A 25036-nucleotide genomic window follows, 5' to 3' on the forward strand; every position below is an offset into this window, starting at 1 on the left:
CACGTCCAATCAGACCATTTCACAGACACGCGAGCTAGAGACAGAGGTACAGGCGGACACGTCCAATCAGACCATTTCACAGACACGTGAGCCAGAGACAGAGGTACAGGCGGACACGTCCAATCAGACCATTTCACAGATACGCGAGCTAGAGACAGAGGTACAGGCGGACACGTCCAATCAGACCATTTCACAGACACGTGAGCTAGAGACAGAGGTACAGGCGGACACGTCCAATCAGACCATTTCACAGATATGCGAGCTAGAGACAGAGGTACAGGCGGACACGTCCAATCAGACCATTTCACAGACACGTGAGCTAGAGACAGATACAGGCAGACATGTCCAATCAGACCATTTCACAGACACGTGAGCCAGAGACAGAGGTACAGGCGGACACGTCCAATCAGACCATTTCACAGACACGCGAGCTAGAGACAGAGGTACAGGCGGACACGTCCAATCAAACCACTTCACAGACACGCGAGCTAGAGACAGAGGTACAGGCGGACACGTCCAATCAGACCATTTCACAGACACGTGAGCTAGAGACAGAGGTACAGGCGGACACGTCCAATCAGACCATTTCACAGACACGTGAGCTAGAGACAGAGGTACAGGCGGACACGTCCAATCAGACCATTTCACAGACACGTGAGCCAGAGACAGAGGTACAGGCGGACACGTCCAATCAGACCATTTCACAGACACGCGAGCCAGAGACAGAGGTACAGGCGGACACGTCCAATCAGACCATTTCACAGACACGTGAGCCAGAGACAGAGGTACAGGCGGACACGTCCAATCAGACCATTTCACAGACACGTGAGCTAGAGACAGAGGTACAGGCGGACACGTCCAATCAGACCATTTCACAGACACGCGAGCTAGAGACAGGTACAGGCGGACACGTCCAATCAGACCATTTCACAGACACGTGAGCTAGAGACAGAGGTACAGGCGGACACGTCCAATCAGACCATTTCACAGACACGTGAGCTAGAGACAGGTACAGGTGGACACGTCCAATCAGACCATTTCACAGACACGTGAGCTAGAGACAGAGGTACAGGCGGACACGTCCAATCAGACCATTTCACAGACACGTGAGCTAGAGACAGAGGTACAGACGGACACGTCCAATCAGACCATTTCACAGACACGTGAGCCAGAGACAGAGGTACAGGCGGACACGTCCAATCAGACCATTTCACAGACACGTGAGCCAGAGACAGAGGTACAGGCAGACACGTCCAATCAGACCATTTCACAGACACGTGAGCTAGAGACAGAGGTACAGGCGGACACGTCCAATCAGACCATTTCACAGACACGCGAGCTAGAGACAGGTACAGGCGGACACGTCCAATCAGACCATTTCACAGACACGTGAGCTAGAGACAGAGGTACAGGCGGACACGTCCAATCAGACCATTTCACAGACACGTGAGCTAGAGACAGGTACAGGCGGACACGTCCAATCAGACCATTTCACAGACACGTGAGCTAGAGACAGAGGTACAGGCGGACACGTCCAATCAGACCATTTCACAGACACACGAGCTAGAGACAGAGGTACAGGCGGACACGTCCAATCAGACCATTTCACAGACACGCGAGCCAGAGACAGAGGTACAGGCGGACACGTCCAATCAGACCATTTCACAGACACGCGAGCTAGAGACAGAGGTACAGGCGGACACGTCCAATCAGACCATTTCACAGACACGCGAGCCAGAGACAGAGGTACAGGCGGACACGTCCAATCAGACCATTTCACAGACACGTGAGCTAGAGACAGAGGTACAGGCGGACACGTCCAATCAGACCATTTCACAGACACGCGAGCTAGAGACAGGTACAGGCGGACACGTCCAATCAGACCATTTCACAGACACGTGAGCCAGAGACAGAGGTACAGGCGGACACGTCCAATCAGACCATTTCACAGACACACGAGCTAGAGACAGAGGTACAGGCGGACACGTCCAATCAGACCATTTCACAGACACGCGAGCCAGAGACAGAGGTACAGGCGGACACGTCCAATCAGACCATTTCACAGACACGCGAGCTAGAGACAGAGGTACAGGCGGACACGTCCAATCAGACCATTTCACAGACACGCGAGCCAGAGACAGAGGTACAGGCGGACACGTCCAATCAGACCATTTCACAGACACGTGAGCTAGAGACAGAGGTACAGGCGGACACGTCCAATCAGACCATTTCACAGACACGTGAGCCAGAGACAGAGGTACAGGCGGACACGTCCAATCAGACCATTTCACAGACACGCGAGCTAGAGACAGAGGTACAGGCGGACACGTCCAATCAGACCATTTCACAGACACGCGAGCCAGAGACAGAGGTACAGGCGGACACGTCCAATCAGACCATTTCACAGACACGCGAGCTAGAGACAGAGGTACAGGCGGACATGTTGGTGGCCACACAGCTGGTGGGGGTCGGGACCGGGCCAGGGGCATCTCCCTGGACACCCCGACTTTCAGAGCTTTTCTACACCATGGAGCTGCTTCCAAGTGGGAGACGCTCCCGGGTCTCTTTCTTTTCACTACCTCGCCCTGAGTTCTTTCAGCCCCAGGTTGAGCAGGGCTAAGCCTGGGGCTGGAAATACGTACTGTTTTTTGTTGGCCTTTTTGAGGAGCGTGGGCTCGGAGCAGTAGGACGCGTTTGCTTTGGTCCCGACGTTCGTGCAGGTGGAGCAGCAGCCGCAGGGCCCGACGGCCAGGGGCCCCTGCTGCATGGGCACCAAGCTGCTGCTGATGCGGAGGGACCCGTTGACCAGGCAGTTGAGGGACCTGCCCCCGGGGGCCGCAGGCTGGGGGCCGTGCCGGCAGGGCAGCCGGGTTGGCACGGAGGCCGCCGTGCTCGGGCCCGGGGCGGTGGGAGTCTCAGAGATGGTGATCTCCGGGGAGGTGGGTCTCGAGGCTGCAGGGACGGGCGGCCTGTTCTCCACCTCTGGCCGGACCCCCGGGCTGTGCAGGTTCATGTGCAGCTTCCGCATGTGGTGGACCACGGCCGCTGCATTGAAGGCTTGCTGGGGAGACACGAGACCCATCTCTGACCGTCTCCACCCCAGAGGGCCTCCAGCCTTCCCTCTGCCCAGTGGACGCTTGAAACCAATGTGCACACCTCATTTCACAGAAGGGTCCAGGGAGCTCCAGCATCTGCTGGGAGAACCCCAAGGAAAGCCCGCCGCCCCAGCTGCCCCAGCCCAGCCTCCAGGACCCAGACAGCCCGCTCAGCTCCTGGAGAGGACAACTCACCCTCCACTTGCTCTTGGCGAAGTTCTTCTGGATCTGGAGGCTGACTGATGGGTAGATGTCCCGGTGCAGGGCTGTATTTCCGTTAATCCTGTGGAAGTGGAGGGGACATCTGGCTAGTGGTGGTGATGGGGACTCTGTCAGGGGTTGGGCAGGGGCTGGGCATCCAGGGTAAGCTGCCTGGAGTTCCCTGGGTCAAGGACTGGAACCCCCTGGACAGGTCATAGGGGGCCTGTGCTTTAGAAGGGCTTCCTAGGTAGCTCAGATGGTAAAGAATCTGCCTGCAAGGCAGGAGACCCGGGTTTGATCCCCGGGTCAGGAAGATCCCCTGGAGAAGAAAATGGCTACCCACTCCAGCATTTTTGCCTGGAGAATTCCATAGACAGAGGAGCCTGCCAGGCTGCAGTCTATGTGGTTTCAAAAAGCTGAACATGACTGGGCAACCAACACTAGTGTTACTATGCTTTAGAAACTCGCTTTCGAGCTGGGTGGGCAACCTATAGCCTGTGGACCAAACCTACTCATCGCCTGCTTTTGTAAGTAAAGTCTCTCTGTGACACAGACACGCCCATTCATTCAGCTATGGGCTATACTGCATCCATGCTGCGACGGGCAGATTGAGTAGTTGCCATGGAAACGATATGGCCAGTGAAGCCTAAAACACTTACTATCTGGCATTTTACAGAAATAAAAGTTTACTGATACCCCATTCCTCACTCCTGGCCCAATGTCAGAGGGCATTTGGGCTGTTACTGTTCTTTGACTCTAAATTTTGCACAGAAACCACCTCCTCTTGGAACCTTTCCTCTATGAGGCCACCCCCACAGAGGCTGCCTGTTCGCTGTCCCCTGAGCCTCTTATCCATCCATCTCTAAGAGTCCTCAGACACTTGCTGTGTGAACAGTACTTTCTAGATACTAAGGGACCCAGAGAGTTAACAGATGTGGCCCTGATCACTGGGGGCTTACGGTGCAGGCTGGAAGCCTTGTTTCATGCCATGAATTAGAGTAATTCATGGTGAGGTGTGTAATTGTTAGAGAAAGATGGGAAAGTCTGTCTGGACTGCAGGAGCCACGGCTTCAGAGGAGGACAGACATGGCTCTGGAACCTGAAGGATGTACATCCAAGGCAGGGCCCTTGAGGTGGTGAACACAGTGTGACCCAAGGTGAAATGTGGAAAGAGCTTGGTATGGGAGAGGGCAGGAGAAAAATACAGCCATTAGGCCTTTCTGGAATAGAGAAAGTGTGTTGGGAACCCTGAGAAATGAAGTTGGAGGTGACAGGCCGGGCCAGATTAGGGAAAACCATGGCTTGTTGCAGTAGGAACTGGGGAGCTTGTAAATTTTCCCGGCAGGGGGACAGCACAAAAAAAGGAAGCGTTTCAAGACTTTCTTTACCTGCTTTGTGTGTGTGTGTGGGTGTGTGTGTGTGTGTGCGCGCGCGCGCGCGCGTGTGTGTGTCTTAAGCCGCTTCAGTCATGTTCGACCCTTTGAGACCCTATGGACTGTAACCTGCCAGGTTCCTCTGTCCATGGGACTCTCCAGGTAAGAAAACTGACATGGGTTGCCAAGCCCTCCTCTAGGGGATCTTCCTGAACCAGGATCGAGCCCCCCATCTCTTGCATCTCCTGTATTGGCAGGCAGTTTCTTTACCACCAGCACCACCTGGGAAGCCCCTTACCTGCTTTACCAATTGGTTGCTTTGTGATTGTTCTCAAAGCACCTCTCATGGAGCAGGCTTTGACCCCAGAGTAAGATGATGCTCTTAAGGAGAGTAAAGTTGTCTATCTGGCTGCATCTGAGTCTCGATTTCATGATCCAGCTGCTACTGTTGGGTCAGAATCCACCCCAATAAATGCTCTTTACATCTCTAGCTCAATCTGATCTGTGCCCTTTAGGTACCACACTGGTAAACAGCTCAGGGCAAGCAGACTCCAGGGAAATGCACTGTGAAAAAGTCAGCGTGGTGTCTGGGGAGCAACAGTGAGGGTCTGGAGCCCACCTGCTCCTCACTCACCAGGGGTGCCTCAAGGCCTTCTCACAGGTATACCGCTCATTCGGGTCCTTTTCCAGCAAGTGGCAAATAAAATCCTTGGCTGTGGGGAGCAACCAAAGACACAGCAGCTAAGGACCAGATCTCATGACTGATGGAGAGTCACTTCCAGGCTGGTGGGTGGCACAGAAGGCATCTTTAGCTCATCTTCCAAAGAGGCAATTTTAAGAGTCTTGAAAGAGAAAAAGAATCCAAACCACCAAGCAACAACCCACCCGAAACCACCAGAGCGGCTCCACGCAGCCGTGTCACCCACACGCAGCACTGCAGATACATCTCTGGTCACGAGGCGCCCATGTGCCTGACACCACGCGGGTGCCCGCCTGCACCAGTCAGGGGCCAGCACCACACATGGGCACACGCGTGAATGCTGGCTTAGCTCTGATCCCCACTTAAATGGACCCAAGGACAAATACTGACGGCCTTCGCTTACACAGACTGTGCAGGCTCTCAGGCTGGACAGGTGAAAGCAAAACTCGGCCTTGGTTTTGCCCCTTCTGCCTGGAACACGCCCCTGTGCTTGCTCTGCCCTCCTGGCCCCTCGTCTGAAGTACCTCCCTGCTTTTCCAGGCATCCCACGGTCCTGCCTCCAGGAAAACAAAAGCAGGAACCTTAGATACGAATCATTTATTTGACCTTTGAACCAGATAAAGATTTCTCCACTTTCTTTGGCAGCCTGTTCCATCAGATTCCCCAGGGCCTGCCAAGAGCCAGGACTGTCATCATTTGTTAAGCTCGCTTCTCTTGGCAGCCTCTGCCTTGAGCCTGTTATTTTGTCTTTCCCTCGGACTGGTCTTACCTGACTCAGAAATGTCATCCCAGAACGGAGATTCAAACTCATAGTAGCCTTCCTTGATCTTCTCAAACAGCTTAGACTCAGTTTCCTCGTAGAAGGGGGGGTACCCGCACAGCCTGTAGTGGAATAGAAAGGTATATGCTGCTGAAGGGCCCCGTCCTGGGCCAGCCGCTCCCCTCTGCCCAGCCTCCACTATATACACAGGCAGGCAATGAGGGTCCCCAGTCAGCAGTGTGACCAGTACATGGGTCTGCCCCTGATTCATGAATGATGCGTGCATGTGCTAAGTTGCTTCAGTCATGTCCAACTGAAGCAGGAATGATGCAGTTTCCATCAGATGTTTATTCAGGAACCGAAGTTTGGAACAGGTGGCCCTTTGTACATTCTATCCCCCAGACCCTCACTTTCTCCCTTCCCCTGACTCTTGCATGTGTACAGAGTCACTTCAGTTGTGTCCAACTCTTTGCGACCCTATGAACTGGAGCCCACCAGGCTCCTCCGTCCATGGGATTCTCCACCCAAGAATACTGGAGTGGATTGCCATGTCCGCCTCCAGGTAGTCTTCCTGACCCAGAGATCGAACCCGCATCTCCTGCGGCTCCTGCATTGCAGGGGTATTCTTTACCTCTGTGTCACTGGGGAAGCTCCCATGACTCTTGAAAAGCGAAAGTGTTAGTTGTTCAGTCGTGTCCAACTCTTTGCGATCCCGTAGACTGTAGCCCACAGGCTGCTCTGTCCATGGGATTCTCCAGGCAAGAATACTGGAGTGGGTTGCCATTTCCTTCTCCAGGGGATCTTCCCAACCCAGGAATAGATCCCAGGTCTCCTGCATTGCAGGTAGATTCTTTACCATTTGAACCACCAGGGAATCCTGACTCTTTAGATAATGTATAAACTGTCTTTAAGAAGGATAGTAGAAATGTCTACTTGAATGTAACTTTCCTGAGGGATTTTTTTAGGCTGTTTGGTTCCTCGTTCTTTAGAACCTAAACCACTGATTGGCACAGAGGAGACAGCCAATGACAATTTGTTCAGTAGCTCATTGAAGAGAAGAGTTATTCAACATACGTTGAAGAAATAGAGAAATGCATCCACACTGAGGAGGAAATGATTAATTTCAGGTTATTTTTCAAGAGCAAAGTTTGCTGTCAGTGAGAAGGGATGCTGGGCAGGGGATGGTGAGCAGATTTGGGAAGGAGAGCCTGAGAATGTGAGAGGAGCAGTGACTAGGTTTATCCAGGCCATCCTTTTGCTTTGGGCTGACGTTACCAGGAGAGAAATCTGAGACGCAAGCATTGTGCCCACTTGGCTTCTAAGTTTAGGATGTCTTCTCCCTCCTTAACTGCTCATTCCATAGAGTGGGACTCAGTACGTTTATATACAGTAAATGGGGGTGGGATGCAGAAAGCGGGAGTGCCATGTAAGAACTCTATTTTTATAACTGGGTGGAGATCAGGACAAGATCCTTTGGAGCTGTGTGCATGAGTGTGTGTGTGTGTGTGTGAATGCACGTGTACATGCACATGCTTTGGAGGTGGATGCTGCTTGAGGTGCTGAGATGGGGAGGAGAGAAGAAAGGGTGAGTAGGCTCTGAGATTCCTCAGGAACTGAGCCAACGCCAGCTTCTACTCACAATATGTAAGTGATGACGCCGATGGACCAGCAATCCACAGCCTTGCTGTAGGGTTTCTGGGCCAGCACTTCTGGAGCTGCAGTAAACCAAAGGAAGAGTCGGGGTGAAGGATGAGTGTCAAGGGTCAGGAAGAGGCTTAGAGAAGAGGACTAGGGTGGCACCTGGGATGGTGTTGATGCTTAAGACTAGACGTTCTCCTGGGACAGGGACGGTGTCTCTCCCCGCAGGCTAAATCTTTCTCCAGTGCACTGGGGGGTCCCGTGACAGGGCCCATGACTCCTCCACCAGACTGGGGGTCTCTGGGGCTAGGTTTCCTGCTTCAGACTGAGTACTCTGGAGGCAGGGCCTGTAGCTTTCCACTCAGATGGGAGGCCCCCAGGGCAGGGATCCTTAGACAGGGAAATCTGCAAGGTAAGGACTTTTTCCTCTCACAGATTGGGGTCTCTCTGAAAACAGAAGTTCCCATTAATTGAGGAGCTTCCAGAGGGCAGGTGGGAACTGTCCTATCAGTCTCTGTCACCTCCTGAGGGCAGGCCTCAGTCTTCCCCATCAGCCCAAGAGCTCCATGAGGGAATGGCTGTGTCTTCCTCTGACTGGCAGCTCCGGGGCAGTAGTGAGCTGCCTTTGGTATTTATCCCAGATACCAGGGATTTGACTCCAAACCTGTTTGTTGGTAAGTAAGCAACCTCTTTTCTAGGGAGAGAGAAGATTCCCTCTGTTGAGTCAGGGCTATACTTCCCCCTCCCAGCCCCACCCAGGCGACGAGTGCAGGGGCAGAGAAAAGGGGCAGACGTGGGTCCTCTGGGCTTTGGCTTTCTCCTTCTAAGAGCCCAGGAAAGCGCTCTCCTGGCGCCCTGCCTGTTGTCCCCTTGGGGGGCCCTGGAAGCCTACAGAGCTATGAGGCAGGGGGCCCCACTTGTGCCAGTTTCCTAGGGTATGTCCTTGGGTGTATATTTGGGTGCCCATATGTAAGTTCCTCAGATTCAAACTCAACACTGCACCTCCAGAATACCAGTAGTTGGGGGGGCTGAGGTCTCCTCCAGACTGGGAGAAAGGAGAGAGGGGGGCTACTGGCCAACCCCTCTGCAATCTACTGATCTCTGGATTTGCGATCTTGTTTCTATCCCTGGTCTAGGTGGAAAAACAAAAGCAGGAAGCCTTGCTGCCAAAATGATAGTCAAAGTATAGACAGTGGGAAGGCTCAGCGGTAGGATATCTTTAAAAGATGTAGGGTTTGGGAGCAGGTGGAGGAGTTTCAGATAGAAAGTGAAAGTGAAAGCCACTCAGTCATGTCTGACTCTTTGTGACTCCAAGAATTATACAGTCCATGGAATTTTCCAGGCCAGAATACTGGAGTGGGTAGCTGTTCCTTTCATCAGGGGACTTTTCAATCCAGGGATCGAACCTAGGTCTCCCGCATTGCAGGTGGATTCTTTACCAGCTGAGCCACCAGGGAAGCCCAAGAATATAGGAGTGGGCAGCCCATCCCTTCTCCAGGGATCTTCCCGACCCAGGAATCGAACTGGGGTCTCCTGCATGGCAGGCGGATTCTTTACCAACTGAGCTACTCAAATCTTAGACCAGATAGATCGGGTGGCCCTAAACCTCACATGTGACTGTTGTACTAGGATCACCCTGTCTCCTCACAGCAGTCTTTTTCCATGAGTAACATCCATGTGGAGGAATGTAGCCAACTGGTCAACCTCCCTTCTGTCCCTAGACTCACCCACATAGCCTGGGGTCCCGCAGGCAGTGGACATGACACCACTCTGCTCCATCTTGGAGAGACCAAAGTCTGTGATCATGATCTTAGAATTCTCCTCGGGGGTGAGGTACAGGAGGTTTTCAGGCTGTGAGGAAAGAGAAATATCATGTAATGTAGGATACAATCACCTGAAACATGCATTTCTTTCCTTTCCACAATACATAATTTCTTAGGAAGCTGCACGCTGGGCTCCTGATTTTTAAGGCCAGACTTATTTCCCTCCATTTTTCCTATCTTCTTCCTACCTGGACCTTCATTCACCATAACTCAGCACCTTGTATTTTGGTTTTGGCCCTGACTTTACTTAGCTTTATAGCTATTAATATACTAACCCTTCCTTCTTCTCATCCCTAACTACCCCAAAATTGTTTTGTTATTTGAGGAAACTGTGAGGCGAGCAGAAGTAACGCAGCTTAGATTAGGAGTAGGCCTTCCTACTTGGTAAGATTATCAGGTAGCTTTCGCTTAACAATGACCACTGTTTGCCAATTAGGACCAATTAACTTTCACTTAACACTGACCGATGTTTGCCAATTAGGAAATTAGGAACGGGGCAGAAACCCCCAGGAAAGTCCTGCGCGCGCCAAAGTTTTGACCAATGAAATTGCTTTGCAAACATGCAACCAATCCGCTTCTCACCCTATAAATTTGTGTAACAGCTTGGGCTCGGGGCTCTCTGACCCACACCACTGCATTGGTTGCGGCGGGGAGTCCTGACTCGAGTCAGTAATAAACTTCCCTTCCTGCGAGTTGCATTGTCTTGGAAGCCTTCTCTCTTCCCACTCGGGGATTCGGACATCGGGCATAACAGAAACCAACCCTTATTTTGTCTGATCTCTCTAAACTCTGGAACATGTCTGGTGCGATGTTGACTCTCAGTATTTTTTAAATACTGTATTCAAGGCTGTGTTCAAGGAATATCATGGATTATCTTGGTAACCTAGTAGGTGAGGATAGTGAAAATCAGAAAAAGGTTGAGGTGCAAATTAACAATGATTGTGCAGTCACCTGAGATTTGTTTTAGAATCTGAGAGTGAAAGGGAGCTTAGGGATCATCTGGTCCAACTCTCTCGTTTTACAGAGCTTAGACTGCCCACAACTCATGCAGCTTCCCAAAGAATCATTCCATGTTTCCCCGAGGGCCCCGTCTCAGCACCTTTAAATCTCTGTGGACGATGCCATTCTCGTGGAGGTATTTCACAGCTGACAACACCTGCTGGATCACCAGGCTGGCATCCTTCTCTGTGTAGACACCCCGTTCCAGAATCCGGTCAAAGAGCTCCCCGCCAGAAACACTGTGGACACAGGGCAAGTGCAGGAATCCAGTCCTTATTTCAAGTCAAAGGGACATGAATGCCTTTATTCTGGAGCTCTGGGGACATAGAGCTCTTTGATGGAGTAGGCAGGATTCCACCCACTGCCACTCAAGGGGTGCGGGGGGAACCACTCCCATCTCAGGATACATCCTTTGAGTACCTGGAGTGCTATCACTAGGAGTCATTTCTTTTGGCCAACCATTGACCTGTCTATGGAAACTTTATTTTTTTTAGATGCAAAATACCACTGTTGAGGGTTTTGCAAGAAGTCAATTTTCAACTAATACAACATTGTAAGTCAACTATATTCTAGTCATTGCTTCCTGTGGACATATTTCCCAGCTGCCTTCTTTCCTGGCCTGGGACATAAGAAGCCATGATGAAAGGGAGAAGTGAAGCTGAAATCAGACAAGCAGAAAGGAGAAGGAAGTCCAGATGAGGCTAACTGGGCTTCTGCCAGGGTTTCTTTCCTCATTTTGGAAAACTGAGTTACCTAAAGCTGAAATTATGAGGTGGAGTCATAGTAGTGTTTTTAGGCTTACATGATATAGTGAGGGTATCATGTATCCTGTATCCTCTGAGGGTTCACAGGAGCTTTAAGATCAAGTCCAACCCTCACGTCTTGGATGTTCTCTAAACTACTTTTGCCAAGTTTTCTGTCAGTACCGGAACACGTCAGTGGCAGAGAATTCCCTCCCTCCTAAGACAGACTGCTTTATTTTTTGTCATTTTCTTAATATTTCTGTGTATTATGATGGAAACTGACTCGCTGCAGCTTCTGCAAGCGACGTTGCTTGTGGATATCCACACACGACAGCGCCACACAGCAATAAGGGAACAGAAGTTTCTCTAATCAAAATGCACACCACCCTATTCTTTTTGTTTCTCCCTGGAGCTCTGGGCCCTGTTGTGGGAGCTGGAGGCTCCTGAAAAAGACACTCTTTGTACATGACTATGAATTCCTGACTCATAGCAGCCTGGGTCCTGGAACTGATGCTCTGGAAGCCTTGACGGTACTTTGTGCATCCGTGCGTGCTTGATCGTGTCTGGCTCTTTACCCTGTAGCCTGCTAGGCTCCTCTGTCCATGGGATTTTTCTAGCAAAAATACTGGAGTGGGTTGTCACTTCCTCCTCCAGGGATTGAACCTGTGTCTCCTGCATTGGCAGACAGATGCTTTAGCACTTGAGCCACCTGGGAAGCCCTTGACAGTACTTTGGTGACATCTAAACCTGCCCACCCTCCCACCTGGGTGACTGTGTGCTAATTCTGTTGACTTGGCCTTATTAAGGTGCCCCCTGACCCTTGATCACTTGTTGGTGCTGCTCTGGGTCCCTCTAAGCTCACTCCCTTGGCTGCTTGCTACCACTATTCACTGGGCCTCATGTGAATCCAAGAGTTAATAGCCTGAGTAGACTCATTAAAATTCCCCGGGGAATCAGCCTATTAGTTAAAAAGATTGCATCCACCTTTGCTGAGATCGCAGGGTTAGTGTATATATATGTGTGAGCGTGTGTGTGTGTGTGTGTGTGTGAGTTTGTGTGTGTGTGTGTGGGGGGGTACCTTATACACAGAAGCATCTCTGAACCTAAGGATGAGCCCTCGGGGCACGGACCAGCCCTATATCGGTCACTCTCAGGCATGGCTCTTATCTGGATGTCACCATCACATGGACACCTGTGCAATGTGGCACCATTTCTGTCCGACACGTGGACACACACACAATCTCAGCTTATTTTTAACACTGGGTGGCTCTCTTTTGAGAAAGTCATTCTTTCTGTTGAATTGCTGTCTATCTACTTATGGCTTCTACTTTCATGGTAATTTTACCCTGGAGTGACGCTAAAATACTTAATACTCAGTTTAGAGGACATGGGGGCTTCCCGGTGGCTCAAACGGTAAAGAATTGGTCTGCAGTGCAGTAGACTCACGTTTGATCCCTGCGTTGGGAAGATCGCCTGGAGAAGGGAAAGGTTACCCACTCCAGTATCCTTGCCTGGGGAATTCCATGGACAGAGGAGCCTGGCGGGCCACAGTCCACGGGGTCGCAAAGAGTCGGATACAACTGAGTGACTAACACTTTCACTTCACTTTCTTTAGAGAACATGGACTGATGGGTCAAAATGGACTCAAGCCACAGTGCCAGAGGAAGGTTCTGGAGGCTTCCTGCTATACTGGGCATTACCCTTCCAATTGTAGGGTTGTGAGGCGGTCCAGAAAGTCTGAGAGGCATAGGGAAGCAGGGAAGGATGGACATGTTAGAGCTACAGCCATTTACAGTCTGGCATTTCAACAAGTGGTGAGGCGACACTGGTACATCCCAACTCAGTTATCAGCCTTAGTTTTAACCCTCGGTCCACTCAGAACACTTCCACAACCAGAAAGAACTCTTGGCACTTCAGAGCCTCTTGAACTAATTCTTGACCTGTCCTTTAATCACCATCCTTCCCTTAGCACCGACAGACCTCTCCTAGGCCTCTAAGGTCACACCAGACACGTGTGGAGGAAGAGGTCCCCATGCACTTACAGCTGCATGACCAGGTAGTAGTGAGTGGCGCTCTCATAGATGTCCTCCAGGGTCACAATGTTCTCATGCTTGATCCTGAGGAGGAGAAGGGTCACCGTGAATGACACAGGGTTCACGTGGTCCAGACAGAGAATGCAGATCTAGCCTAGACGGACTTGGATTTCTTTCAGAGACTTTTGAGGACAATGTTTAGGAAGACAGGGTCCTTGTGAAGCAGTAACAAAGAAATTCCAGAAAAAAGATTCCCAGCATGGTGTTCAATTTGTATTTTTGAATGGGTAACTGATCCTCCTGACTTCAGGGAACAAACACCTCACTGTTACTCCAGGAATCTCTTTAAACTTTACCGAGAGAGAAAGCTAAAAGAACTGAGGGAAGCTGAGGGATCTTTGATCATTAGTTTATTCTACAAAATGGGTCTCCAGGTCTCCTTCAGAAACATCCCATCAAGTGTGATCCCTCAACAGTTGGGATGTAGGTTAGCTAAGCCTCCTCATGGATAACCTAGGAGGAAGCATTGCAAGATGATTGTTCCAGGATATTGTGAGTAAGACAGATGCTCATTTTGAGGGTCAGTTCCGTGGAATGCCTTAGATCAGTGGTTCTCAGCCTGGGGCTCTTTTGTCCCTCAGGGGATCTTTGACAGTATCTACTGACATTTTTGTCTGTCACAATTGGGGACGGGGGATGTGTTCCTGGCATTCAGTAGGTAGAGACAGGAATGTTGCTAAGCACCCTGCAATGCTTAGGAGAGCCCTCAACACAACAAAGAATTAACTGGTCTAAAATGTCAGTAGCACCTAGGCCAAGAAACCCTGCCCCAGACTACCTTTGTCTGGGATTACTCAGAGGCTGAGTCAAGCAGAATAATCATATTAGTTGAGGGGTTGGTTTGCAAGCAGCAATTCTGTGCATGCCCATCTAGGAGGAAAGTCTCTACCCAGGGGAAGAGGTAGTTTAACCCAGGGCTGTGCAGTACAAGGATTAACTTCGACTTGGAGACAATTGGACCTGAGTTCAGGTCCATTTGCTACTTGGGTAATCTTGGCTGGTTTGCTCAAACCTTTCAAACCTTGCTTTCCTTGTCTGTAAAGTATATCTCTTCCATAGAATTATATCAGGATGAAAAGTGGTAAGACATGTACAATGCTTAGTACAGGGCTTGGGGAATAGTAAACACATAATCAAGAGTAGCTAGCATCTTGAAGATATTAAAAAAAATACAGACCCCACGCAGTGACTGTCTGATGGATTCCTCTAAATTTATAAGTTGATCATGCTAACAGTAATTTATCGATGATTTACTCACTGAACAAATATTTATTGAATATCTATGCTGCTAGCGACTGGTGATACAATGAAATGATAAGAAGGACCAATGAGCCTATAGTCTCTCTACCCTAATCTCCCGGAGCCCCAGACCAACTCTTCTACCAGACACTGCTATGTAGAGATAGCTGGGTATTTATTCAATATATATAGAGGTAGGTGGACATTTATATTCAATATATTACAACCAATTTCTATTTCATCTCAGCCTACACATCCTTTTCATTTGCTGTCCTAAGCAATGAATGATATGACTGTCCATAGAACAGCTGAGTCTCAGGGTCTTTTTAATGCTTTCTTTCTTTTATACTCCTACCAACCACCTCTCTCTCTGAAATATCTCTTGAACTCAGTCTTCCTGCCACCATGTGATCTTGCCATCACCTTTGGTCCTCATCCCTTGCCTCAGTTATTGAGAAAGTTTGGCAGTTGGTCTTCTGTCCTCTAGGCTGGCATCCTCCAATCCATCTACCACCAAGCTTAAGAGGGAATGACTCTAAAATATAAAATGATCATGAAAATTTTGCCTTAAAACCCCTTGATGAGTAAAGTCAGTATTCTTTATCACGGCATCCAACACCATTTATTATCAGGTTCCCCTTCACCATTTTAGTTACATCTCCTGTCCCTTGACGGGACTCACTCTCAGTTCAGGGGCTTCCAATTCTAACTCTCCCCTGATGTCCCTTGCCCTTCCATGATTCCATTAATAGTTACGCTACACTTTACCTGACTTCTCTTTCTGCACTTCCCTTCCTGCCTCCATAAAATTCTACTCATCCATCAAGGTCTGTCCTCTTTGAAAATGTACCTAAAATCCATACTCATGAAGACACACATACAGGCAACATGAATCTCTCTCTACACTCTGTCTTTTGCTAGTGTGACTCACAACCAATGGGACTGACATTTGTTATGGGCACCTCTGTCTCTGCTAACAGAGATATGAGTTCCTGAGGATAAAGAGTTTTTTTGACTTCATCTTTGTGGTCCTGATGCCTAATCACTTTTGGATTACTGTAGGGGCTCCACAGGGGTCTGGTTTACGAGTCCTGTTGTAAACATTTGATGATTTGTTAGTGTTGTCTCCATCGTGATAGTTGGAATGCTAAACCTACATTTGAGTTAGAAGAAATTGAGGCTCATTTCCAAATCTTGTACTACTTCCTTAATTATTAATTCTTCCTGGTGTTGACTTTCAATTGATTTTTGGTCCTTTGAGCTAATTACTTTGTGGTCCATGTGCACAAACCAGCTTGGCTCTCAGTTGATCACTAATTGATCTGATGAAAAAAAAAAATCAACCAAGACAACTGTCTGGCTAACATAGCTGATGGATCAAACTGACTCATCAGCTCAAGCAAAGGGAGTGATAATTTTGGGGGTGGAAGTCCCACCTCAGTCTCTCTCAAAGGTAATTTGTGAAGGAAAGGTTGTGATCCCTTGGTTGTCCTTGACCAACACTAAGACCCACTCACTTTTTCAGCACAGCGATCTCATTCTCCAGACTGCTGTCCCGGAAGGCAGGTGACTTTTTGATGCACTTCAGGGCAAAGAGCTTCCCAGTTACCCTTTGTTTCACCAGGAAGACTTCCGAGAAAGCTCCTCTGAGTAGAAAACACCAAGAGATAAACATTAGTGCTGGCAGGCTAGGGGACATTGCTGGAGACAAAAGCAAAGGGCAGATGAAAGAAGGTGTGGCCGGTAACTTGTTTCATCGTCATCATGGGCACCATGGCGGTCCTATCTGACATGCCATCGCATTCTTTGACTCAGGGGCTAGGAGGCTGGTTACTCTTCCCTAGTTTCACGAGTTTGGAATGATTCTCAGAAGCTCTGCTTTAGGTCCGGAAATTGCTCCTCTTGGCAAACCCATTAAGGAGAGGTCACTGCCGATCTTGGTGAGGCAGCATCTGACAGATTCTGTAAAGAAGAGCCCAACTATACACTTATAACCCCGGCTGCTGTCTCTGAGAGACTGAAGCTTGGTGGTTCCCCGGGCAGGGCAGCCCTTCGGGAGCTCCTTAGCAAAGGACTCACTAAGCTGCTTTCAAAGCACAGAGCTCAAGTAATTTACACCAGAAACACCAAGGGTGGAGACACTCCAGCTGCCGGTGAAGATGCATGAACAAGTGCCACAAGTGTACATTCTGAGAAAACTTAACCAAATAAAAAAAAAGAGAGGTCACCACAGAGTCATTTACTTGTCTTCTCCTAACATGGTGTGGGCTTCCTTGATAGTTGGACAAGACTCGCGAGAGTCCCTTGGACTGCAAGGAGATCCCACCAGCCCATCCTAAAGGAGATCAGTCCTGAATAGTCATTGGAAGGACTGATGCCGAAGCTGAAACTCCAACAACTTGGTCACCTGATTCGAAGAACTGACTCATTTGAAAAGACCCTGATGCTGGGAAGGATTGAAGGCGGGAGGAGAAGGGGACGGCAGAGATGGTTGGATGTCATCACTGACTCAATGGACGTGAGTTTGAGTAAACTCCGGGAGCTGGTGATGGACAGGGAGGCCTGGCATGCTGCAGTTCATGGGATTGCAAAGAGTTGGATATGACTGAATGACTGAACTGAACTAAGCTGAAAGAATCTGCCTGCAATGTAGGAGATCCCAATTCAATTCCTGGGTCAGGAGGTCCGCTAGAGAAGGGATAGTCTATCCACTCCAGGATTCTTGGGCTTCTCTTGTGGCTCAACAGGTAGAGAAATTCGCCTGCAATGTGGGAGACCTGGGTTCACTCCCTGGATTGGGAAGATCCCTGGAGAAGGAAAAGGCTACCCACTCCAGTATTCTGGTCTAGAGAATTCCACAGACTGTATAGTCCATGGGGTCACAAAGAGTCAGACATGACTGAGTGACTTTCACTTTCAACATGGTGTGGTCACTGCTTGGCAGTTAAAAGTAGCACTGAGAGATGGGGCTCTAACATGAGAGAGAAAAGACTCCTCTATCAGTTTTAGAAAGTGATGACTACTGTGATCCAACCGTCAGCGGCAAAGGGGCTGAGCATCCTTCGCTCAGTAGTGTCTGTGAGGACAAAAAGTGGAGCCCAGCCACTCTGGGCAGGCTGTCTGAAGGTGAAGAGGCTGGAACCCAGTGAGGACACAGGGTTGGATTCGACTGCAGGCTCCTTGGTTTAAGGGCAGCGTGGGGGGCGGGGTGGGGAGTCCCCTAAAGGCAAGGCCATAACAACATTTAGTGAACAGTGGATGCTAGAGCCGGATTTTGGGTAGCACATCATATACCCAGTTTCTTCATCTGAAAAGTGAGATTGTCAATAGTATCTGATTCATGGGGATGCTGAGAAGAGTATGTGAGTTAGTATGCGTAAAGTGCATGCAAGTGTAACCTGACATCTAGTTAACTACACGTGTAAAGTACTATTACTATTAGAAGTACAATTTTAGGGGGAGCACAGGCTAGTAACAAGAGGAGACAGAGTTTAGGTGAGGAAGTAGCTGAGCCATCCTCTCCCCTGCCATCTGGGGACTCCAGCATGGAGGCCCAGTGGCAGTCCAGCTTCCGTAAGGACGTCCAGAATCGGCATTAGAAACGCTTGGTGTTCCGCATGCCTGTTTCCTGTTTCCCCAGCTGCACGTGGAACCGAGTTAATTAGAGCCTTCAGCGCTTGCTCTATTCATTCATTCATTCACTCATCCCTCCAATCGAGATTTACTGAGTCTTAGACACTAGAGATAAAAACCAAAGTTTTTATTCTGCTCTTAAGCAGCCTGTAAGTTAGTGAAGAGCCCAGACAAACGGGCAATTAGCATTCACTTTGAAAAATGTTACCAGGCTTTCCATGAAGGCTGGCTGAGCTGACAGAACCTCTCTGTGTCAGGCCCTGGGATGAGTATTGGTCTGGCTTAGAATCTAGTGTGAGAAATAACACACAGACAGATCCGCAGGAAGTGCTGTGACCCCACAGGAAACAGACACTTAAGAGAGGGCCTCGGCTGTGCTTGGGGGGGTGGGTCACATACTGCGCAATCCCAGCAGAGGCCGTCACCTCAGAGCCACTGTATCCTTTCATACAATAATTACGATAACATTTTTGCTCTGGACAGCAAGCTAGAGAAAAGGGCTTTTTCCCCCCTAATGTGTACAAAGCGACCTCTTGCGTCGGCTGAGAAGCACATCATCCGTGGCCCTCTGACTTAAGAACATGCCGAGCTCAGGCTTCAGGGCTCAGTGAGGCTGAGCCCAGGGCAAAATCAAGTTGGAAGTGATGCTTCAGGTGGGGGTGGGGAAGAAGCAGGATTAAAAGGCCTGCAAGTGCAGAACAGCAGGGAGGGGTGGGGCCGCTGGAGGGTGGTCCAGCCCCGTTTGTGACAGATGAGGCAGAGGATGAGGGGAGATGGATGTGGAGGGCGCCAGGTCCTATGCCTGGCTCTGGGTGGAAAATGCTCCTGTGTTTGTGTGATGGACGGATGGAGGAAGGGAGGTTGGGTGGGTGAATGGACAGGAAGTTTGGACTGGGATTATCACTGCGTTCTACTCATTGTAAGACCTTGCTTTCCTTATTGTAAAAGGAGAGTTGAACCACATGGCCTTAAAGTTTCCTTCCATCTGTGATGGTCTCAGGTTTGCCTTCAGATTTCTCCTTTTTGCCTGTATCTTTGGAACCACACGAGGATGGTTCCCTGATTTCAAAGCTGACACCCTCTCTGAGTCCACTTGGAAAATGAGATCAAACTAAGACCTTCCTGGGGGATCTATCCTGCAGTGGGTGGCATCTCCTAGGGTTGTGCAATGTTGTGGTAATTACTGCTCTTTCTGCTCAGGCTGCTTTATGCATGGTGTGTGTGTGTGTGTGTGTGTGTGTGTGTGTGTGTGTGAGAAAGGATTAGAACACTTAATTGTGCCATCTGCCAGATGGGGGAGCAGAGAGCTAGTTTTCAGAGGCCAAGGTTGCGTGGGTCAGAAGGCAAGACGGGCCGAGCTTTGAGCTAAGAGCATTTGCTGTGATAGAACTTGATTTGCGTTTCCTGCTCTGAACACTTTTCTGCTCTTGCTGGGAGTCTGGGTGTTAGAAAAGGAAGGGAGGAACCAAGAAGAAAAATCTCCTCCTGGGCCATGAAAAAAGGAGGCCTGGCCCTCGAAGACATATGCTCTGTAATGGATGAGTTTTGCCAAGTGTCCCTACAGCTGCCGAGGGCCCTGGAATTGTGGGTGACGTCTGGGCAGATTTCACAAAAGCCTCTTTTCCCTGATGGGTGGTTCCAGGGGAGCTGAGGACTTGGGGGAAGGCGCCTTCATCATGAGATCCTGGTGCTTGCTGAACGGGGGAAGTCGGCGCTGCCCAGCTGCCCCTCTGACATCGCCCGACCTGGGAGTTGCCACGGGGTCTGCAGCCTGGGGCTGCCTGTCCCCATCCCGAGCACCGCAGAGGCGCCTTCTCCTGAGCTTCTGTTCAGCTGTAGCTGCTGCAGCAGCTGTGACTTGCCCCGTCTTGTCCGTCTGCTCCCCTCATGTTAGTGCTGGGCTGGTACGTCAGAGCCACAACAACACAAAATAGATGGCTGGCCGCCGGGTCCTGGCCCTTTAAATTCCAGTTTAGTATTCTGAGACCAGGAAGCTGTATTTTTCAAAAACCCCCTAGATTGAAATGATGCTAGGAAATTATTCATTTTCTTGACTGTGACAGTGATACTGTGGATACAGGAGAAAATGCCTTTGTTCTTAGTGCAGACAGAAGGATTCAGAGGTGATGTGTCATGATGTACGCAACTTGTTTACAAATCGTTCAGTGAAGTGTGTGTGTGTAAAGCAAATATAGTGAAATGTGAACAATTATTGGACTTAGGTATAGCAGAGTTCACTGTACTATTATTTCCCTTTTACTTAACATTTTCATAGTTACAAGTTAGAGGCATAATAAGCTCCCCAGGTGGCTCCCATGTCCCCTGGGGTTTAGAAGCCACTTGGCAGACCTCACTGAGCTCCTTGAGGGTGGCCCGCCTCTGTCTCCGACGGTCCTGTAGCCCGAGTCTGAGCAGACACTGAATACACTCTTGTCGACCTGGGCTTCCTTTCCCCTCTTTCTCTGAATTTTTGGGATGCTTAGCAAAGCATTTTTGATTCACTCATGAGCTGTCTTTCCTGCCCAAATGCCCCTGCTAACCACCCCTGCCTTGGCAAAGGCCCTTCATGGAGAGCGGATGCTCTGAGGCCCGGGGTGGCCGCTGAGACCCTCCTGTGTGCTGGGTGCCTCCCCTGCCTGGGGCGGGAGGGCCCAGGGGTCTTCTCTCAGGGTTGATCCGGCTCCTCTCTGGTTTCAGAGACTGTGTGGGCAGCATCATCGCCTGAGGTCACTGCCTCCTAGCCAGGCGGAGGGAGCTAAACTTAGCCGGAGTTGGCTCAAAGGAAAGCTGGCTTGCGTGGACAGCCCACGAAGGGCCCCTCGCATCCCTGGCCCAATTAGCCCAGACTAATTAGCTGGCCAGCAGGAGTTCGGCGGCCATGGGAGCCGGTGGCCTGGAGCCGCTGCCAGCCTGTGTCAGAGGCTGGGGCCTCCTGGAGGCGAGGCAGGACTAAGTGGAGAGTCAGCCCCAGACAGGCGGTCTCTGCTTCCCCAGGCGTGCATTCGCTGTCAAGGGGCAGGCACAGACACCCCAGCGGCGGGTAGGAGCTTGGCTATAACCTGACTTTATTTTTCCAACATGGTACTTCAGCATGCAGCCGAGAAGATGGTGGTGGTGGCGGTTGTGCATGTGAGCTCAGCTGTGTCCGACTCTTTGCGACCCCATGGACTGCAGCCCGCCAGGCTCCTCTGTCCACGGGATTCTCCAGGCAAGAGTACTGGGGTGGGTCGCCGTGCCCTCCTCCAGGGGATCTCGCCAATCCAGGGACTGAACCCAGCAGACGGAATCTTTACTGTCTGAGCCACCAGGAGAGTCCAAGAATATTGGAGTGGGCAGCCTATCCCTTCTCCAGGGGAATCTTCCTGGCCCAGGAATCGAACTGGGGTCTCCTGCATTGCAGGCGGATTCTTTACCAGCCGAGCTACCAGGGAAGCCCCAGAAGATGGTGATGGTGGGAGGCAATTCAGGTGTGTGTAACCCATTGGCTTCCAAGCCTCAGAAGCACCACCTTCTGTCGATAGCAGACAGTGGGTTTGACCTGTTCACTGGGGTGGGGAGTGGAATGAGGAATCCATGGGAGGAGGCCCAGGAAGGTTCAGGTCACAGGATCCCTGGAAGTGCTCCAGAACTCCTCTTCCCTGCAACCAGGGCAGGACTCACACGTTGTTATGGATCTGGAAGCAGGGCGGGGGGCTCGTGGGTGAGAAGGCAGAACCTTGGGGAGAGGGCTGAACTGACTCTGTATCACCCCAGGTGCGTTTCCCTGAATTCCCCCTTGAAGGCCCTCCTCTGCTCCTGCGACCTGTTGAGACTGTATCATCTGCTGCTGGCCCAGGACGGCTGTCTCCAACCACCGCCCCCCACTCAGCAGGCAGCCCCGCCGCCCCAGCCTTGGCCCCAGGACTCACGAGCCCAGCACTTCCATGAAGATGAAGGTTTTCCGGATGTTGGTGGTCTGTTTCTTCCAGGAACTGCAGTCATCTTCTTCCTTTCGACCCATCGCCTCCAGAGTTGAAGCTTCTGGGGATGCTTGGTTTGAGGAAGGGAAGAAAGAGTCTGATCAGCTAATTTCTCCAATAGGATGAGAGCAAGTTGTAAAAAGGATCTATAATACTCACAACCTTCATGTAACAACTAGGAGTAAAGACGGAGAGCAAAATCTGGATAACTGGCAAAAATAAGTTACATTACCATGACAGATTTTATTGACAGTCCACTACATGCCCATTGGGCTTGTCCCATGCTCACAGGGTTTAGACTCTAGTAATGGAAACTCCCCCTTGTACGAATGTCTTTAAGGACAATAACACATTTATGAATAGATGAACATGGGACTATCCACCTTGATGGGGCTTCCCCGGTGGCTCAGAGGGTAAAGCGTCTGCCTGCAATGTGGGAGACCTGGGTTTGATCCCTGGGTTGGGAAGATCCCCTGGAGAAGGAAATGGCAACCCACTCCAGTATTCTTGCCTGGAGAATCCCATGGACAGAGGAGCCTGGTAGGCTACAGTCCATGGGGTCGTAAAGAGTTGGACACGACTGAGTGACTTCACTTTCTTTCTTTCTATCCACCTTGAAGGGATCTGAACTGTTTATGAAACTAGCGCTTCCCTGCTGGCTCAGACAGTGAAGAATCTGCCTGCAACGCTGGAGACCCAGGTTTGATCCCTAGGTGGGGAAGATCCCATGGAGAAGGAAATGACAGCCCAAAGTTTTTTTATTGATTCAGACTACCGAGTCAGCCGGACTTCTCTCTATTATCACAGCTTGGCTGCCTCCTCCAATCATTACTATTCTTAACTTCTCTCCTACTTTTCTTAGTTAAGTGAATGAATAGTAGATGAATGAGCATTGTGTTGTTTCCTTTGCAACGCCCACAGCATTTAGCACAGTGCTGTAAAAATAGTTCCTCATTAAAATCTGAATGGAAATGTGCCCCGAGTTTATATTAGGCTTCTCTCAATACTAAATACTGTATTTATTCAACTGTCAGCACCTACGATGTGCCAGGGGCTGTATGTACCCTATCTGATTCCCCCTAAATAGTACCTTTGGTAAACTCTCTTCATCCATCAGTGTGTGTCATTTGTTTTCCTGATTGACGAAATAAGAACTGGAGAACCAGAGTAGTGTTAGATCCTAGTGCAGTAGATAGAGCAGATCTCAAATCTTTTATAAGGATGATTCAGGATGTATCTGAAGACCAGATCATCTAGCCAAGATTATAGGGCTAATGATTTGCATTCTAGATTTCTTATTCAAGATTAGGAACAGAAGCTGTGTATCCCCTACTGTATTACACTGCATTCTAGCCTCCTGACGCCTAGTTCTGTGGTCTTTTTAGTGTTTTTTAATACGTTTCTGGACAAATGGGTTCCTGTTACATTTCACTGCAAGGTAACATTGCTTATGGTACTCAGTGTATAACCCAGTGGTCAGATGAAGAACGTAGGTGGTTGCCCTGACTTTCAAAGGGCCAGAAGACTGGAGAAGTCAGGAGCCAAGCAAGTGAGCTGATATGTACACAGTGACGAAGCCTGGGTAAACCGTGAAAGCACAGAACCTGAGCTTGTTACAGAGACAATCAGGTCTCCCGGGTCTGCTTTAGGGGAAGGTCAGGGAGGACTCGTGTCATAAGGTAGCTTCTAGGTTCTTTTCTGCCTTTAAGTCATACCTGGGAGGCCTAAGACCCTGGAAATAAGAAGAATGTGACCAAGCGTGGTCCTTGCTAGGAGGAAGAGGCGTGGAAAGACTGACAATTCTGGCCCAAGTGGATCCTGAGAAAGAGATGGGGAGACAGATGGTGTAGTTGGCAGAAGTATACATTTTGGTTTTTAACCCTCTTGGAGTAAGCACCCATCCAGGAGCAGAGGAGATCAAGGAACGTGGATGGGTGGGCTCCCCAGGACCCTGATGGTGGGAGACTGCAAGCCTAGGAGGAACTCTGACTGCAACCGCATTGAACAGTCACCTCTGGGCAGGCCTAGAGGTGGGTGGTAAAACAGTGTCACATGGCCTGCAGGGACTCCAGAAGATCCCCAGGGCCCAAGGGGGCTGCCGCTGGCTTGGACAAGCTCGTGATGTCTAACCGTGCTCCATGCTTGGTGGCCCCATGCTGTTGGCATGGAATCGGCCACCATGGGAGTACTGACTCCATGGAAACAGGCAAATTCTAACAACAGGGCTTCTCTTCCCCTCCTTCCCTCGGCCCCCAAGAACCAGACAGTAAACATCTACCAGCTCACCGCTGCCCACGGCCCTGGAGAGGGGATATAGAACTACCAGAGTGCCTGTCCACCAGAGTCCAGAAGAGACTGCTATAGTCAGGGCTTCTTGGATGGAGGCAAATGTCTGCGATCAGGGCTTTAGTGGAAGGTGTCAGCACGACACCCTGGGGGCCAGATGGAGCCAGGTGCACAGCAGAGCTCACTGGGCAGCCTCTGGCGAGATCCCCGAGAGCCGGGGTCCGAGGCCCCTGATGAGTCTGGGGCCCCCTTCTCCCTGCCACTAGCAGGTTAAGTAAGTACCTTAAACATCGAAGGCCGCCTTGAAATAGAACAGGAGGAAAGGTCATCTCAAGGCTGTGTGTTTTCTTCAAAGACACTGGATCAGCTAAATGAGACTCTTTATTAAACATGAGGTCATATGTTTATGGACAAGGTTATAATGGACAAGGTCAAATGTAAAGTTTTCCTTTTTGCTGTCTGGTAAGGCCACCTCATGTGAAGAGTTGACTCAC

General features: G+C 50.1%; 1 protein-coding gene across 1 annotated transcript in view; it reads right to left on the minus strand.

Moving 5' to 3' along the window:
• CAMK1G (calcium/calmodulin dependent protein kinase IG) overlaps positions 1-25036 on the minus strand; it is a 34360-nt gene that overhangs the window by 2144 nt on the left and 7180 nt on the right. Inside the window, exons 2-11 of the mRNA XM_065937240.1 lie at positions 22206-22326; positions 16182-16310; positions 13375-13449; positions 10690-10828; positions 9495-9618; positions 7769-7844; positions 6139-6251; positions 5304-5382; positions 3291-3378; positions 2643-3061 (exon numbers count right to left, since the gene is read on the minus strand). Coding sequence (XP_065793312.1) covers positions 2643-3061; positions 3291-3378; positions 5304-5382; positions 6139-6251; positions 7769-7844; positions 9495-9618; positions 10690-10828; positions 13375-13449; positions 16182-16310; positions 22206-22297 — 1334 coding nt within the window. The 5' untranslated portion in view covers positions 22298-22326. The remainder of the gene's footprint in view (positions 1-2642; positions 3062-3290; positions 3379-5303; positions 5383-6138; positions 6252-7768; positions 7845-9494; positions 9619-10689; positions 10829-13374; positions 13450-16181; positions 16311-22205; positions 22327-25036) is intronic.

This window comes from Muntiacus reevesi, chromosome 5 (genome assembly GCF_963930625.1).
Source record: "Muntiacus reevesi chromosome 5, mMunRee1.1, whole genome shotgun sequence".
NCBI classification, from domain to species: Eukaryota; Metazoa; Chordata; class Mammalia; order Artiodactyla; family Cervidae; genus Muntiacus; species Muntiacus reevesi.